This window comes from Malania oleifera, chromosome 2, assembly GCF_029873635.1.
Source record: "Malania oleifera isolate guangnan ecotype guangnan chromosome 2, ASM2987363v1, whole genome shotgun sequence".
NCBI lineage: Eukaryota > Viridiplantae > Streptophyta > Magnoliopsida > Santalales > Ximeniaceae > Malania > Malania oleifera.
In genome coordinates, this window is record NC_080418.1 from 89935153 (window position 1) to 89953647 (window position 18495).

Below are 18495 nucleotides of genomic sequence, written 5' to 3' on the forward strand. Positions count from 1 at the left end.
CTCCTATCATTACTAAAATTACATTTCATATATTTTGTTTTATTTCTACTTATCCTAAAGCCTCTAGATTCCAAAACTTCTCTCCATAATTCTAACTCAGCCTCTACTCCGTCCCTAGTTTCGTCAATTAATACAATATCATCTGCAAACAACATATACCATGGAACCTCCTTTTGAATACTCCTAGTCAATTGGTCCATCACTAAAGCAAAAAGATAAGGACTCAAAGCAGATCCTTGATGTACACCCATGGTAATTGAAAATTCTCTAGTTTCTCCATCTGTAGTCGTTACACTAGTCATTACTCCATCACACATATCCTTAATGACATCAGTATACCTACAACATTCACCCTTTTTTTCTAAAACCCACCATAGAACTTTCCTGGGTATCTTATCATATGCTTTCTCAAGGTCAATAAATATCATATATTCATATGCAAGTCCCTCTTCTTTTCCCTAAACTTTTCCATTAATCTTCTTAAAAGATAAATAGCTTCAGTGGTAGATTTCCCAGGCATAAAACCAAATTGATTTTCTGAGATCTTCGTTTCTAACCTTAATCTTTGTTCAACTACCCTTTCCCATAGTTTCATCGTATGACTCATAAGTTTAATTCCACGATAGTTATTACAATTTTGAATATCTTCTTTATTTTTGTATATAGGTATTAAAGTATTTTTCCTCCATTCATCTGGCATTTTCTTAATTTTTATAATTGTATTAAATAAATTAGTTAACCATATAATTCCGTTATCACCCAAGCATTTCCAAACTTCAATTGGAATGTTATCTGGTCCTATAGCTTTCCCATTTTTCATCTTCTTTAGTATAAACTTAACTTCGTTAACCCTAATTTTGTGAATAAATCTTATATTTTTAGTCTTTTCCTCATTTGACAATTCTAAGTTTAAGCCTTCTATTTGGTTTTCGTTAAACAACTTACTAAAGTAACTTCGCCATCTTTCTTTAGTATCTTCGTCCTTAACCAAGACAATATCATCCTCACTTTTTATACATTTTATTATGTATTATATATTAATTATTGATGAAACATAATTCGATTCTAGAGTGAAGAAGAAGAACCATCTATTAATTCAAATTAACATTAAATAATTTTAAAAAATGTTAATTTAATTAATAATATTATTTTAACATAAATTAATATGATAATCATATGTTATTTTACTTAATAAAAATACTTTAATTAAAATAATAATTAACATAATTATTAATTAAATTTTTATTTAGAAAATATTACTATTTTTAATTGAAACATATTAGAAATATAATAATATATTGTTTTATCATGTATTATAACATACTATATTAATGAAATATAATTCAATTCTATAATGAATATAACGAACCATCAATGAATTTAAATTAGCATTAAATAAGTTTAAAATATTAATTATATTATTAATACTATTTTTAACATAAATTAATATAATAAATGATAACCATATATTATAAATATACATTTAATGACAAGATTATTGTTAATTAAGATAATAGTACTATAAAATCTTACTTAATAGGAAACATTTAAATTTTAATTAAAAATAATTAAAATGGTCATTAATTAAATTGTTAATTAGAAAATATTTATATTTTTAATTTATAAAATCTATTTAAAATAATCATATATTATTTTATTTTATTATATATTAGAATATATTAACTATTGATGAAATATAACAACATAAATTCATGTAGCACCTATAAAAAAAGTGAGTATCCAAATACCACTTATTTTAAATACAACCAAACACCACTTATGACTTTCAACACTTTTTCAGCTCAACATTTTTTATCAACACCTATTAAATTTAGCACTTTTTTCTTAAAAACACTTCTCCATAAGCGGTTCCAAATGATTCCTAATTGCTTTTGTCATTGGATAAATGGAGGATTCTCTCAGCTTCTAAAGTAATGTCATAAACCTCAGGCAAAGAAATGGGAATTTTAGGGTTAGCAAGGAATTTGCTCCTAATTTTGTGGCTTAACCTTTTTAAGAACAGGGTGACAATTTTTGCATCCTCAACCATATCATACTAAACATAAGATTATTAAATTTAGCAAAATATTCAAACATACTAGAAGACAATTGTTCAATGTTATACAACTGATTTATTGTCTCCAATAACAAGCACAAACATATTTCTTTTTCAAGAAGTATTCCAGTTTAGAACAAGTGGAAATAGGTGGTGCTCCAAAATACTCTCTTCCAATCTTTTGTCAATATTCTGTAGCCAATGCACTTACAGTCAGAAAATCCATACCAATCAAAATAGTTCTCCTAGTCAAATAACCAACCTAAGAAATAGAGAAGTTCTGCACAAGAATCAAAACCAAATCCAAAAGGGTACCTAGGTTCATTCACATGTTGAGTATTGCCAGCTACTCTATAACCAAATGTGTTGAAGTGGTTCATTTCTTCCTTTTCTTTTCCCCTTGAATATATATGCAATGATAGGAAGGGAGAAAAAAGAAACAAAATCAAGATTTGATACAAAAGAGTAAGGCAATGATTTTTTATTTTTTATTTTGTGGAATTTTTTATTTATGATAACAAGGACGGGGAATACATTGGACTTTGTGCAAATTGACAAGCTCACCAAGTAGACAAAAAACATTAAATTAATTTTCAAGGGAGTACAAAGAATGCACACACACCAATGTCCACGTAACCTTACCAAGGGTTTACAAGCACACTTCAAACTCTAGGTGAGCTATTCTATAATTTCTAAGATGTTCACCCAATTTTGCACAGCAAACAGCCTTCTTGCAGAAAATTCCAAAAACATCACATTAGGAACCTGAAAAGATGATGGCAGGAACAAAATCTCTTATGAATTTTTAAAATATTGTAGTAAATAGTAAATCTCCCATAGGAAACTCCTAAATATCATGGGGAAACCTGAAATGATGCTGGTAGGACCAATTTATCTTCTGAGTTCTGAAAGTATCGCAGCAAACATTCAAATTTTCACCGAACAGATGCACTTCTTCAGCTTTCTTTGTAGTCTCACGCTAACAGTCTAAGCAAACGGTAGCTTGCTCGTAATATAAATGCAGTTTGGCTAAGTTTCTTCAAAATCTCACACTAACAGTCAAAATATAGCAGCAACAAACAGTTTCTTGCAGTACAAATGAAGCTTCAGTTTCTTCAAAACCTCATGGGAAAGCCTCAATTTTCTCACAATTCTGTTCTATTATCTTCAGTATTCCTTGTTACAGCCTAAAACCTCTCAAGGCACAGACAATACATCTTTTCTATGGTCATGGTAACCTGCTCACTGGAACTTACAACATGACTGGGATTGTGATGATGGGAAGAGATTGCAGTGGGAGGAGGCTTCGAGTGATGCTCGAATGGCTGCAACAATGCAGGCTTTGCGAAAGTGGAAAGGATTTAAGTGAGGCAAAGGGCTTCAAAGATGGTTGTTGGCAGATTCGATTGTGTTTCTGACAACATGGAGTTCCAGCAAAAGTTCAGAGTTCATACAAAAGACTCCTTTCTGGTGATGAAACTTCTTGTCAGGTGCAACTTTGAAGAAGGAACAACAGCAGTTCTCTTCTTCTTCTTTTTTTTCTTTTTGTTTTTTCAAAAATGTTCCTGGGATGCTGTCTGGAGTTGAGAACTGGCAGCGACAATTTTATTTTAGTTTGTTTCTCCTGTTGTCCTCTGTTTGCATTCTTTGCAGCTGCAGCAATTCATTTTCTTTTTTTCCTTTTTTTTTCATTGAATGGCTTAGCAGATTTTGGCTATTGGCTGATGGGGAAAAGGATTAGGGTTTTGATTTCTGAGGCGTGGCTGAAGGGCAGATGGTTGGATTGAAATGAGGAATGAACTGGTAGATGATGTGGCCTGGGATGAAAATGGGCAGGACAAAAATAGAGGCTAATGTAGTGGTGGTGATAGAGACATTCGTAACCGGAAGAGAGTATGCTCAGTTTGTTGGGATATTATTAGAGGGTATTTAATGAAGATATTCAAAGAATTATTTTTTAATGAGATTTTGGTAAAAGCATTAACTCAACATTTATCACTTTGGTGCCTCAGAAGAGTATGTCTATTAAAATTGAAGATTTTAAGCCTATCAGTTTTGTGACTAGTGCATATAAGATCATTGCTATGGTTTTAGCTGAGAGGCTGAGTTTTGTAATAGGTGATACCATTTCGGAGGCTCAAAGAGATTTGTGGGGAATAGGCAGATTTTGGATGCTATTTTTAGTAGCAAATGAGGTTGCTGAGGATGCTCATATAAGGAGAAATAAAGGGGTGGTTTTTATTGTAGACTTTTAAAAGGCTTATGATCGAGTAAGTTGGAGCTTCCTTGAGAATATTTTTTTTTTAGAAAGGGGTTTGGTTGAAGATGGCAATCTGGGATGAGGGAGTGTTTATCTAATGCTTCTTTTTCTGTTATGATTAATGAAGCCTGAATCTTGGTTCAAGACTTCAAGTGGGATTAGGCAAGGAGATCCTCTTCTCATTTTTTGTTTGTTCTTGTGATAGATGTTCTGAGTAGATTGGTTCAAAGAACTGTAGACAGAGATCCTGTGAGGGATTGGGGTGGGAAGTGAGGTGTGGTTTCTCATCTTCAGCTTGCTGATGATACTATTTTCTTTTTAAAAGATCATAGGGAGTCTCTCTTAAATGTGCTTAGTATTTTGCAATAGTTTGAGAGGGTTTCAAGTTTGAAAATTAATTTGGGAAAGAGTGGGTTAGCTTTTTAATTTGGATTATCTCTGGATCTTTGGGATTGTCCTCTTTAGTTAGGTGTGATATTCTGGATTGGTCTCTAATTTATTTAGGTGCTCCTCGAGGTGGTAGTCCTAGATTGATTAGGTTATGAGATCCTATGGTGGAGAAGGTGTCTAAGAGGTTGGATGGGTGGAAGGGTGCTTTGTTTTCTTTAGGTGGACCCATCACAATCATTCATGCTTGTATTGCTAGTATTCCTCTTTATTTCTTTTCTATCATTGGAACACCTATGAGGTAGCTAGTAGTATGATTGTTGAGAAGACTATGAGAGATTCTATTTGGTCCGGGGTGCGGGAGAATAAAAAACAATTGATTAGTTGGGAGGTTGTCTATAGGTCCAAAAAGGAGCGGGGTTTAGGTCTTGGTAAGTTGGTGTCTAAGAACAATGCTTTAATGGGTAGGTGGTGTTGGTGTTTCCCTTAAGAGTCGTCTTCCCTTTGGCACAAAGTTATTAAGAGTAAACTTAGTTTGCAGGATAATGAATGGGACGCAAACTTAGGGTTGAAATGTCCTTGTGGAAGTCCTTGGAAGGGTATTTCACAGTTATATCCTATTTTTATTCCTTTTACAAATTTTATTATTGGTAATGGGTGTTGTGTTTGTTTTTGGGAAGATGGGTGGGGTTCTTCACTTTACACATCTTTTACCCATTTGTTAGATTATCTGCACAATGAATATATTTATTCATTATTTATTTCTAATGGGGCTAGTTTCTATTGGGGTTTCCATTTTTGTAGGGATCTTAATGATAGGAGGTTTTGGGGGTTGCCTCCTTATTAAGTCTGTCGGATGGTAGGCTCCTTTTTGAAATTGCTCCTGGATTCTTGATTCTTCTGGGGAGTATTCTTGTAATTCTTTCTTTGAGCATTTAACCAAAAATAATTTGTCTTTACCAATCATAGATCCATTTGAAAGGCTAAATTCCCATATAAAGATTAAGGCTTTTATCTGATTGGTTCTTAATAGAGTTAACACTGACAATCTATTGCAGAGTAGGAAGCCTTTCAAGGCTCTATCTCCAGATGCATGTTCTCTTTGTTTTCAAAATTCAGAATCTGCTTCTCACCTATTCCCTCATTGTTCTTTTTCTTGGAGGGCGTGGAATAATCTTTTTGGGTTATTTGGAGAGAGTTGGGTGTGTCCGGAGACGATGGAGTGTTTGTTAGCTATCTATTTTACATGTATTGGAAGGGTTAAAGATGCCACAGTGCTTATGGAGGTGCGCAATTTTTGCAGTTTTGTGGGGGATTTGGTTGGAAAGGAGCAAGGTCTTAAATTTCGATTTCGACTCAAATTTCGAAGCTCCAAAAGTATGGAAATTTCGAAATTTTGATGGAAATTTCAATTTCGATGTCGATTTCGATTTTGATTTGAAAAAATAACGGAAACTAGTAGTAAAGCATGGAATTCTTTGTAAAACTTTAGAAATGGTTATCAAACATAAAAATATAAATTTTAAGACTAATATATTACAAATTAAATACATCTATGTTTTGTATGAGGTGGAAAAGTTGTAAAATAGTACGTGTATCAAACATGTTTGTAAGATAATGTACATTAAACATATTCAATTAATGCAAATAAAATTCATAAATCATTTAAATATTATTTATTATATAAATATTGATAATTTAGACATGAATGGTTAAATAAAATATCACTATAAGTTATTTTTTTCATATAATTTCAAACGCACTTGTGATAACCTTTTGTTTCAATAAAATAAATAAAATAAATTAAAAGAAAAACTTTACTTCACTCTCGAGGTTTCAATAAATTTCGACAAATTTCGCTAAACTTTCGAGGTTTCGATAAATTTCGGATGATTCATTGAGATTTCAAAGGAAATTATGCAAGACGGAAATCGACTGCCATTTCAATTTCAAGAATCGAGGGTGACGGAAATCGGAAATTTCAACAGTTTCGTGGAAATTTAAGACCATGGAAAGGAGTGGCCTAATCTTTACCGGGAAGAGGATGTCTTAGATTATGTTGGGATAGAATTAAGTACCTGGCTTCCTTGTGGTTTTTGCAGCTGGATGTTTCAAAGGAGTTTCATTTTTAGACCTACAGTGTGATTGGTTGCTTAGCTGTTTAGAAATTTGTTTTTTTCTCGTTTCTCTTAAGGAGGATTTCTTATGCTCCTTCTTCTACTACTTAATAGAATCTTCTTTTTCTATCAGAAAAAAAAAAAAAAAAAAAGGGAGGAGATAAAAGGAGGAAGAAAACAGAAGTCATGAGATGGAGAGAGAAAACAGCCATTCAGAGAGAGAGAGAGAGAGAGAGAATAAAAGTGATTTCATTTTTTAATCATTCATAATTAAATAATCCTTTACATCATTAGCCCATATTTATAGGGTAAGGCAACCAAGAAAGCCTAAAGACAAAAAGTCAAGAATTACAAAATAATCTCAAACTACTCAAAAATTACAAAAATAACCCGAAATAATTAAATATCAAAATAAAACCTCAAAAAAATTAAAAAATCCAAAACAACCCTAAATTAACCAAAATTCCTATGATATCCAATTTTTCCAAACAAAAACAAATCCCTATTTCCTAAATCTTCAAGTAGAATATGATGGCCTAGAATTACCCAATAGGCAATATTCTCCATCACCCAACCTTGCTCAAAAGCCAAACTGGCCTAAAGAGGTGAGAATAAGGCCCATTGCACCAAGCCCACTTGATCCAAGTCCATCTCCCTTAAATTTGAAATCAGGTCGGTCCTTATTCAAAGGCCGCGAATCATCCTCCATATAGGCCAACAATCTCAAGATTCCATTTTATGAAAACATCTGTAGCAGAAATGGCTGGCTTTTGGAATGGGACTCCAATAATTACAATGAAATTAAATTTATTGAGAATCTAGTTATGGATTTTGAGACTAGAGAAGAACAAAGAAGAGATACAAGGAGGCCAAGTTAAATGTAGCCTCAGGCTGGTAGTTAAGAAATTTCTTTCCATGATCTTATGTTCATTAATTAAGGATAGCTGATTATTATGTTTAACTTACGTGTAACTTCTGAAGTAGAACTCCCGCCATTCAACAATGCTCTTCACCTGAAAACACAAAATAATATAACAATACAACATGAAACTCTTAGCAGTTTACTCACTACCAACATAATGCATTCAATAAAAAATTCACAGCCATTGGGAATACTGTTGGTAAAGATTTCATTCGAGCAGTGAAAGAATTTTTTGATACTGGAAAATTATTGAAACAAATAAACCACACAGCCATTGCTTTGATTCCCAAATCTTCCCATGCATCATCTGTTGGGGATTATAGACCCATAGCCTGCTGCAATGTTGTATACAACGTAATAGCTAAGGTTATTGCTTCAAGAATCAAACCTTGCCTTGATGAGATTATATGCCCAGCTCAATCAGCATTTGTTCAACACAGAAGCATGGTTGAAAATATCTACCTGGTACAAGAGCTCGTTAGAAAATATGCAAGGAAGAGGATCTCCCAAAGATGTATGCTAAAGATTGATTTGAGAAAAGCCTATGACTCTCTGTCTTGGAGCTTTTTGAGACAGATGCTGGTAAATCTAAATTTTCCAGATCTAATGATCACGTGGATCATGGAATGCGTTTCTACGACCTCCTACTCCATCTCATTAAATGGAAGGTACCATGGATTCTTCAAAGGTAGAAAGGGACTTCGTCAGGGGGATCCTCTTTCCCCACTGCTTTTTGTGATATGCCTTGAATACTTATCAAGAATGTTGAGGATGCTTGAGTATAATTCAGATTTTAAATACCATCCCAAATGTGAAGCCCTGAAAATTTCTCACCAGGCCTTTGCAGATGATCTTATACTCTTCTCACGAGGGGACTGCAAATCAGTTCAAATCCTCATGGACTGTGTTAAAGAATTCTCGGCTTGCTCAGGGCTAGTAGCGAACCCCCTTAAGTCTAATTCATACCATGCCGGAGTTAAGGAGGATGTGCTAGAAGGGATTTTGCAGATTACTGGGTTCAGTATAGGGGACTTTCCTTTTCGATACTTGGGTATGCCACTTACAGCTTCCAGATTGAATTCCAGCCAATACTCCCCTTTGATCAACAAAATTGCAAACCTGTTTAAAAGCTGGCCTGGAAATACTTTATCTTATGGAGGTAAACTGGAGATTATTAATTTTGTAATCCAGGGAATAGAATGCTTCTGGCTTGTGATTTTCCCCATTCCAAATAATGTTCTGGAACACATCGTAAAGCTGTGCAGAGCTTTCCTTTGAGGTGGAAGAAAGAAGCCACTAGTGGCATGGAAGGAGGTATGCTTACCAAAAGATGAAGGGGGCCTAGGGGTCGTTGATCTAAAAGCTTGGAACATGACACTTCTTTCAAAAACTTTGTGGAATGTTCAAGCGAAAAAGGACTCCCCGTGGTCTAGATGGGTTCATCATGTGTACGTGAGAGGTGCTAATCTGTGGGAATCTTCTTCTAAGCATGATGATTCCCCACTGTTTAAGAAAATGATAATTATCAAGAACCAGATTTTGATGAAATGTGGCAATCAACCTGACACAGCGGAAAGACGGGTAGAAGGGTGAGAACTTGAGCACAAAAGCTCTGCACAGTGCTATAAATTCTGGAGACATAAACCAAATAAGGTGCCCTGGTACAACGTGGTATGGAAGAGTGGGAACACACCCAAACATGACTTCACCTTGTCGCTTGGTATTAAAGGTAAACTTCCCCACATGCGACAACCTAGCTGGGTTTGAGTGATCTAAAATGTGTATTCTGTAAGGAGAAGGACGAGAAAATTGATCATATATTTTTCAAATGCAAATACTCCTCTTGTGTATGGGATTAGATCAGGAGTTGGCTAGGAATATCAAGGAATATGACGTCCTTAAAAGCGGTTGTAAAATGGTTACACAAGGAAGCAAAAGGAAATGGAGTAAAGCCAGTTGGGAGTAAAATTGCGTTGGCTACAACTATTTACTTCCTTTGGTACTTTAGGAATAGAAAGAGGTTTGAAGAAAAATCCATTACTCCAGCAGAGCTGATTGGGGTAATACAGAGTCGCACCTTCAGAGTGGTTTTTGATAAACTTGGAATACATTCCATGTAAATCTCTATGTGATTAGACATTTTGGATTTGCAGTTTGTAGTGTAAAGCATTTGACTGTGGAGTTTTTTGCTAGGATATAATTTCATTTTTTATGTAATGCCATGCATTTGGGATGGGGTTAAATTGTCCCCTATGCCTGGGAATGCCCAGTGTACTTGTAAATATACACTTTGATCAATTCATTCACCTTTACGATCAAAAAAAAAAAAAAAATCGCAGCCAATCCTTAGAGTTGGAATAAAAGCTGGATCTTTGTCAGTAAAAAATAATTTGATAAGAAAAATGTAAAATGTACACTAAGTACATCAAAACAGGCAAGTCATGCTAAACAAAATCTTAAAAATAAGAAAAAGGAAACAGGGGAGCACAAGCTACACATCACACAGCAGCATGATCCATTGGCAGCACAATCAGAACAGTGCAATGTTGCCTTTCTTGCAAATAGTTCGATCCAATACATTAAGCACTTGTGGTAATTGCAATAAGTAGAATTTTGAAAGTAAAAAGGATCATAAGTGGGTTGTCTCATCTCAAGTGGTTGAGAGTACAACACTCAAGGTTAAGCAAAAATAGCAATGCTGACCTGAGTACTAGATAAACCACGCAATGAATCAGTCAGCCCATCTCCTGTACTACATACAAAACAAATCACACTATGTTTTAAAAAATGAATAAGATCAACTCAAATACAAATCAATATAATGAAAATCAATAAAACCTAAGCTCATAATGAAAAGAGTTTTTTCAATATGGTTTTTGGGCAAAACCAAATTTGCAAAACCAAATGGAATTTAGTTTCCAAATTTGTAAGCCAATCTTGAACCAAATAAAAGCATAACTTCAATTATATGATTCATTTCACTTATTTAGCCAGGTTATCAACTTTACAATTGGTGGGAGACGGACTCTTTACAATGGTAGCAAACCTACCTCCACTTGTCAAATGGAACTTGTTAGAAAATAATACGTTAATCCAGTAATTACTTTGTGTGAGTGGGGGTACTTTTGTTCTGCAGACTTTTTATTATGATTAATATAAGAGGCCAGATCCAGAACTGTACGTAAGGCTCCAGAAAAACTGCTGCCTCTTCTTCTTTTGCTTTCTTCTTTTCTTCACTTCTTCTCTTCTTCTCTGCTATATCTTAGCTTTAAAACAAGGTATCAGAACATTAATCTACTCTATATCTTATTTATCAGAGCTTTTTCTTTGGACACTCTGTTTTTAGTTTTTTATTGTTGGAAAGTTTCAAATCTGTTTAGTCAACTTTCCTATTTTTTCTAAGAGAATCTCGACTGTAAATGTGTGAATATCCTAAAATATTTAGTTTCCTTAGAAGTTAGCATCTTTGGTTCTTTCCTTCTTCATTCTTTCCTTCTATTCTTCTGCTGTACATCTATTTATACAGACCTGTACCTATGTTACGATTAATGAGAATTATTTCCACAAGAAGCTATCTCATTCTAGATGGTATCAGAGCTAGGTCCGACTCTTGACCTTGTGTAAACCCTAGTTTCCCTTGGCGGCTCCAATCTGACCCTAATCTCTATAGGGTTTTCTTCCTTGTTCAACTCTACCCTAATATGTTCTGTTGTTGTAGCCGTGGATGAAACTTCAAACAAAGCTAAATCCGAAACCAAACCTACCCATTCTGAACCTTACTCTGTCCAAATTACCAATATACGATTGAATGAGGCCAGCTTCCTGCGGCGGTCACAATCTGTCAGAATGTATATTCGTGGAAGAGGCTTAGGGTACTTGACTGGTGAAGTTAAGGAGCCCGAGAAGACAGACCCATCTTATGCTATATGGGATGCTGAAAATTCCATGGTCATGCCATGGCTCGTGAATGCTATGGATGAAGAGATTAGTGCTAATTACATGTGCTATTCTACTGCAAAAGAACTCTGGGACAATGTGAGTCAAATGTACTCTAACCTTGGGAATTACTCTCAGATTTATGAACTGCAGCACAAGATCAGCAACACTTATCAAGGAGACAGCAGTGTAACAAGGTATTTCAATGTTCTTAAGGGCCTATGGCTAGATATGGATTTATTCAATGATTATGAATGGAAAAAACCTGCTCATTGCAATCACAATAAGAATATGGTGGAGAATGCAAGAATTTTTTAATTCTTGGCTGGACTTAATGATGAGTTTGATGAAGGGGAAGAATCCTAGGGAGACAGCCTCTACCCCCACTCGGGGAAGTATTTTCTGAAGTACGACGAGAAGATTGTCGAAGGAGTGTGATGATGAAGAAAAAGGAGGATGAGACTGGAAAATTCTGCTCTACTTGCTGCCAATAATCCTGCTCCTCATGCTGCTGATAACACAGATTTGGCTACTGCTAATATTTTTGCACAACGGCCTTACTCTAATCAAAGGAGGTAGGAAGATAAGCCTCGAGTATGGTGTGACTATTGCAATAAGCCACGCTACACTCGAGAAAATTGCTGGAAACTCCATGGAAAGCCAGCAAACTGGAAGAGCAACAAATCTGGACCCTCTGGTAGCAATCATGCAGTCCCTAAAGCCAATGAAGCTAATTTCCTAAGTGCTGAGCAGGTGGATCATCTTCTTCAACTGCTGAAATCTACTTCTGCCTCTAGTCTTCCTACTGGTTCGTTGGCCCAAACAGGTGATAACTCTAGTGCCTACCCTTGTTGGTTAAATCTTGCACCATGGATTATTGATTCTGGCGCATCTGATCACATGACCAGTGCCTCAAAATTGTTTCAATCTTATTCTCATTGTTCTGGTAATAAAAAGATTAGAATTGCAGATGGAAGTTTTTCATCCATTGTTGGAACAGGTTTTGTCCAAATCTCTGAAAAAATAGAACTCAAATCTGTCCTCCACATCCCTAAACTTGCTTATAACCTGCTGTCCGTTAGTAAAACTCTCGCGGGATTCTAATTGTTGTGTCATTTTCTTTGATTCCCATTGTGAATTTTAGGACCAACTCTCAGGGAGGATGATTGGAAGTGCTAGGATGATTGATGGACTCTACTACTTTGATGAGACTTTATTCAACAATAAACAAGCTCAGGGTTTGAGTAGTAGTACTAGTTCTGTTTCTGTACGTGAACAAATAATGCTTTGGCATCTTAGACTAGGACATCCTAGTTTTCTCTATTTAAGACATTTGTTTCCTAGCTTATTTAAAAAACTGGATTGCAATTCTCTTCATTGTGATGTTTGCCATATGTCCAAAAGTCAGCAAAGCACCTATCAATCAAAAGCTTATCATTCTTCCAAACCTTTTTATTTAATTCATAGTGATGTTTGGGGTCCCTCAAAAATCACTACTACTTCCAGTAAGAAATGGTTTGTTACGTTTATTGATGATCATACACGTTTGTGTTGGGTGTACTTACTGAGTGACAAATCTGAGGTTGAAAAAATTTTCCAGGATTTTTATAATATGGTTGAAACCCAATTCCAAACGAAAATCAGTATCCTTAAAACTAATAATGGTACTGAATATTTTAAAAAATGTTTAGGAACGTTTCTTTCAACAAAGAGTATTCAACATCAATCTACTTGTCGTGACACCCCACAACAAAATGGCATTGCTGAGAGAAAAAAATGTCATTTGTTAGAGGTTGCACGGGCCCTAATGTTTTCAATGCAAGTTCCTAAATATCTATGGGGTGATGCTATTTTAACTGCATGTTATCTTATTAATAGGATGCCTACTCGAGTGCTAAAATACATCACTCCCTCAGATTGCCTAAAAAAATTGTTTCCTACATGTCGGATAACATCAAACCTGCCACTAAAAGTGATTGGATGCACTGTTTTTGTTCATATACATACCAATCTTCGATCCAAGCTTGATCCTAGGGCAGAAAAATGTGTTTTCCTTGGATATGCTCCTAATAAAAAAGAGTACAAATGTTTTAACCCTCTGACCAGAAAAAATTCATATTAGTATGGATGTTGTTTTTATTGAAAACTAGCCCTTTTTTTGCCATAACTATCTTCAAGGGGAGAAAAAGGAAACTGAAGATGAGTTCTAGAAAACCTCTAAGCCTCTTCCAAATGTTTTCCTTGACATTGACATCCACTCTTTAAAGGGTCAGGAAACCAATACTTTAACTGGCGAAAATAATGGAAATCCTAGTCTACCTATACAAGGCATACCTGATTCACAAACAAGGGGAGAAGTATTATCAAATATTCCCTCATCTGAGCTTCATGTTTATACCAGAAGAAGAAATCATCAGAATAATAGAGCTCTTTCTTCAAATCCAAAGCGAGGCCAATCATCATCACCTACACAAGTTGGTCCTCCTTCACATACTCTAGGTACTTTTTCTTCTTTAGATCCTTGTTTTGATAATTCTCCTGATCTTGACCTGCCCATTGCCCTTAGGAAAGGAGTTAGAACCTGTACCACACATCCTATTTCCAACCATCTATCCTATCATAGATTCTCCGATTCTCATAAGGCCTTTACTTCGAATGTTTCTCATCTGTTTATTCCAGAACCATTCAGGAAGCACCAGATCACCCAGAATGGAGATTGGCAATTCAAGAAGAGATGGATGCACTAATTGCTAACAGTACTTGGGAAATTGGTGACCTACCGAAGGGGAAGAAGACTGTTGGTTTATAGTAAAATTAAAGGCTAATGAGAGTTTAGAAAGGTACAAAGCAAGACTTGTGACAAAGGGGTTCACTCGAACATATGGAATTGACAACCAAGAAACATTTGCTCCTGTAGCCAAGATGAACTCAATCCATGTGTTGCTCTCTCTAGCAGCTCATTCTAACTGGCCCTTATATCAACTAGATGTGAAGAATGTCTTCTTAAATGGAGACTTAGAGAAAGTCTTTATGGATCTACCGGCCAGATTTGAAGGGAAAGGTGGCAAAGGCAAGGTGTCCAGATTGAGGAAATCATTGTACGGACTCAAACAATCTCCTAGAGCTTGGTTTGAACGCTTTGGGAAGGTAGTAAAGAGTCATGGCTACAACCAAGGTCAAGTCGATCATACTGTGTTCTATAGACACACGAGTGAAGGTAAATTGGCTATCCTTATTGTCTATGTAGATGATATAATTCTGACTAGGTGATGATAGCAATGAGCTAGAGAGGTTAAAGAAGATCCTTGCTCAGGAATTTGAGATCGAAGACTTAGGAAACTTGAAGTATTTTCTTGGTATGGAATTTGCAAGGTCAAAGAAAGGAATTTTTGTTTCCCAACGCAAGTATGTGCTTGATTTACTTGGAGAAATAGGTCTACTAGGGTGCAAAGTAGCAAAAACACCTATAGAGATGAACATAAAACTCCAACCAGCTAAGGTTGAAGAAGTGATCAACAGAGAGCAATACCAAAGATTGGTTGGGAAACTCCTTTATCTCTCTCATACACATCCTGACATAGCCTTTGCAACAAGCGTGGTAAGTCAATTTATGCACTCACCAGGACCCGAGCATTTTGATGTCGTGTACAGGATTCCAAGTTACCTGAAAAGGACTCCAGGTAAAGGTTTAGTATTTGGAGGACATGGGAATTTACAGGTTGAAGTATACACTGATGCAGATTGGGCTGGAAGTATCACTGATAGAAGATCAACTTCTGGCTATTGCACCTTTGTTGGAGGGAACCTAGTAACATGGCACAGCAAAAAACAAAATGTGGTGGCAAGGAGTAGGCAGAGGCAGAATTTAGGGCTGTTGCTCATGGAATTTGTGAAGCACTATGGATCCAAAGATTGCTGGAAGAATTAAAGATTACTAATTCACTAGCAATGAAACTGTATTGTGAAAATAAAGCTGCAATAGCTATCGCTCACAATCCAGTTCTTCATGATAGAACTAAACATGTGGAGGTAGACAAGCATCTTATCAAGGAGAAAATAGATGAGGGAATAATCTAGGCCATATATCTCAACAACTGAGCAAGTAGCAGACATACTGACAAAGGGACTGCCGAAGAAACAGTTTGAAAACTTCTTTAGCAATCTGGCCATGGAAGATATCTTCAAGCCAGCTTGAGGGGGAGTGTTGCAAAGTTTCAAATCTGTTTAGTCAACTTTCCTATTTTTTCTAAGAGAATCTCGGCTGTAAATGTGTGAATATCCTAGAATATTTAGCTTCCTTAGAAGTTAGCATCTTTGGTTCTTTCCTTCTTGGTTCTTTCCTTCTATTCTTCTGCTGCACATCTATTTATAAAGACCTGTGCCTATATTACGATTAACGAGAATTATTTCCACAAGAAGCTATCTCATTCTAGATTTACCTTTCCCTAAATCAGTTCTCTAATCTGATTTTCTAGTTGGTTTGAGAGTCATTTCGGGACCCTTTCTCATCATGGTTTGTCTGTTCAGCATCCTTGGTAGAATGCTGTGTATTTGTGGTGGTTTGCTGATGTGAAGCAGTTATGCTCTGTTCCAGGTATACTGCTGGTGTAGTTCTGCTGTTCTAGCTGGACTTAACACAATGAAGCTCTTTTAATTCTGCAAGTACGTGCTTGCTTGCTTGCTTGCAATCTTGTATTAGTTGACAGTGGTTTTGACTGGTGTCCAATGACTCTGCACATGCTTCTATCTGCTATCAGCAAGTTTCGGTTGGTGTTCAATGACTCTGCACTTGCCTCTAGTTGTTGCCTGCAATAATTCTTGCAGCCGCTGTGCTGTCATTTTGTTTATTAAGTGAGTGTGGTGCTTGTAGTGACCTGCCTTCTACTGTGTAGTTAAGTAATTCCTAATAGTGTAACTTCATTCTTGTGGCAAGAACTACCTCTTGGAGTTCTGAAGTGCTGGTTTGCACTTGTGTGTGCTGCCTGATTCTCTATAGTTGCTGTGTTATTCACTCCCGATTTTAGTGTGCACTTATTGTAGAAATAGGGGGTGGTTTTGATGGCCTCTACAGAGAAAGCTTCTGCTGATACTGTTAATGTACAGATCACAGCCATCAAAATTGATTGGATCTTCCAACCACCTGCTGTGGTCTCAGGCAGTACCTTTGTATATTAAAGCCAAAGGGACATCAAAGTATATGTTGCATTCTCCTCCATCTCCAGATTACAAGGATTATGAAGATTGGATGAAAGAGAATGACAGATTGCTTGTGTGGTTCTGGAATAGCATGTAGCCACGAATTGCTGCAAACTAAGGCTGTGTGGGATTATCTTCATCTTCTCTTAAGATAAAATTCAAACTCATTTTTTGACTTATATGAGAAGTTCTTCAAATATGACCCACAACCTAGGTCCATTAGTGAGTACTATAGCACTTAGAAGGGCATGTGGGAGAAACACAACATCTATCAACCAGTTAAATCCAACTTTGAGATGATTAAGAGACAAAGTTTTGGCTGCCAGGTTTCAGTCTGGGATGATTTTTGAGCTTCAACCTGTCCATGATCAGATTCTTGCCAATGAATTCATACCATCCATGAGTGAAGCACATGCTAGAATCCAACAGATCACCAAAGATGGCTCTCAATCTTATCCACAAGCTTCTTCACGTGATAGTTCAGCCATGTTTAGCACTGCTTCCAACCATGGCAAGGGAAGAATGAAGGCAGAAGCAGTGTCTCAGGATGCAGACCCCCTCATGCCAATTCTTGCATTTCCACACATTGTTGCAAGGAAAACCACATTATTGACCTTTTTAGAGAGCTCCACAGGAAATCAACTTGGGCCAACAAGTCTCTTGCTGAGGGTGATTCCACTGTTGAAAGTTCAAGTGCACCTATTCACTCCATTGGGGCGTTGACTACATTATCCACCATGTCCTGAAAGGTGTCTAACAATCTTGTGTGCATGGTTCAACAACTCCAAACTCATTCTTCTGCATGTAATGCTATTGTGGTCCGTTCACGTAGAACCGGGCTTCTTGCCTCTTCATCCTGGGTTATTGATTTTGGTGCCTCCTCCCATATGATATGGTAGTTCTCATTTTGAGTATACTGCGTGTTAGTTGGGAAACCATGCTAAGACATCTTTTCAGTCTAGAATCCAGTCTTGTAAATCATTATTTTCTCTTATTCATTCAAACATTTGGGGTTCGTATAGAGTCAAGAATTTGATAGGTCATCAATATTTAGCGTCCTTTGTGAATGATTTTTCACATATGACCGGGACTTTTGTTAAAAGATAGGTCTGAATTTTTTAATGTGTTTACTCAATTCTACCAATAAAAACTCAGGTTGGTCCTTGTTCGCCAAACATCTCACCCTTTTTCTCTCAAAGGATCAAAGTCTTGAAGCCTCTTCTTTGCACAACTCGCAATGATGCTTGAAACCAATCTCCCTCACCGACTACCCTTGCTGCTTCCCTTTGTTGTCTCTCTTCGCCATCAACAATGGAGGGTCTTTACTCGTGCTTCAGCCTGAACAAGAGATCCCTTTCGACCTTGACTTCCCGAACATACGACCTTGACTTCCCGAACATACGACCTTGACTTCTCGCTTGCTCAATATGGACCCTCCTCTCACTCGACCTCGACTCCTCTCTTGCTCGACCTCGCTTCCACTCTCGCTCGACTTGGATTTCCATCTCACTCTCTTCTCACTCAACCCCAACTTCTCTCTTGCTCGACCCAGACTCCCCTCTCACTTGAGCAGTCCTTTACTTTTCCTTTTGCCGCAAATCATCCTCGTTCAACCATGACT

At 36.4% G+C, this 18495-nt stretch overlaps 1 protein-coding gene across 3 annotated transcripts in view; it reads right to left on the minus strand.

Moving 5' to 3' along the window:
- LOC131147826 (membrane-associated progesterone-binding protein 4) overlaps positions 1 to 18495 on the minus strand; it is a 60752-nt gene that overhangs the window by 15733 nt on the left and 26524 nt on the right. For 2 of the 3 annotated variants that reach the window (XM_058097428.1, XM_058097427.1), the window contains exons 5-6: positions 10446 to 10489; positions 7787 to 7833 (exon numbers count right to left, since the gene is read on the minus strand). In XM_058097428.1, coding sequence (XP_057953411.1) covers positions 7787 to 7833; positions 10446 to 10489 — 91 coding nt within the window. Of the gene's footprint in view, positions 1 to 7786; positions 7834 to 10445; positions 10495 to 18495 lie in introns of all 3 variants that reach the window. The other variant, XM_058097429.1, reaches the window with a different exon arrangement.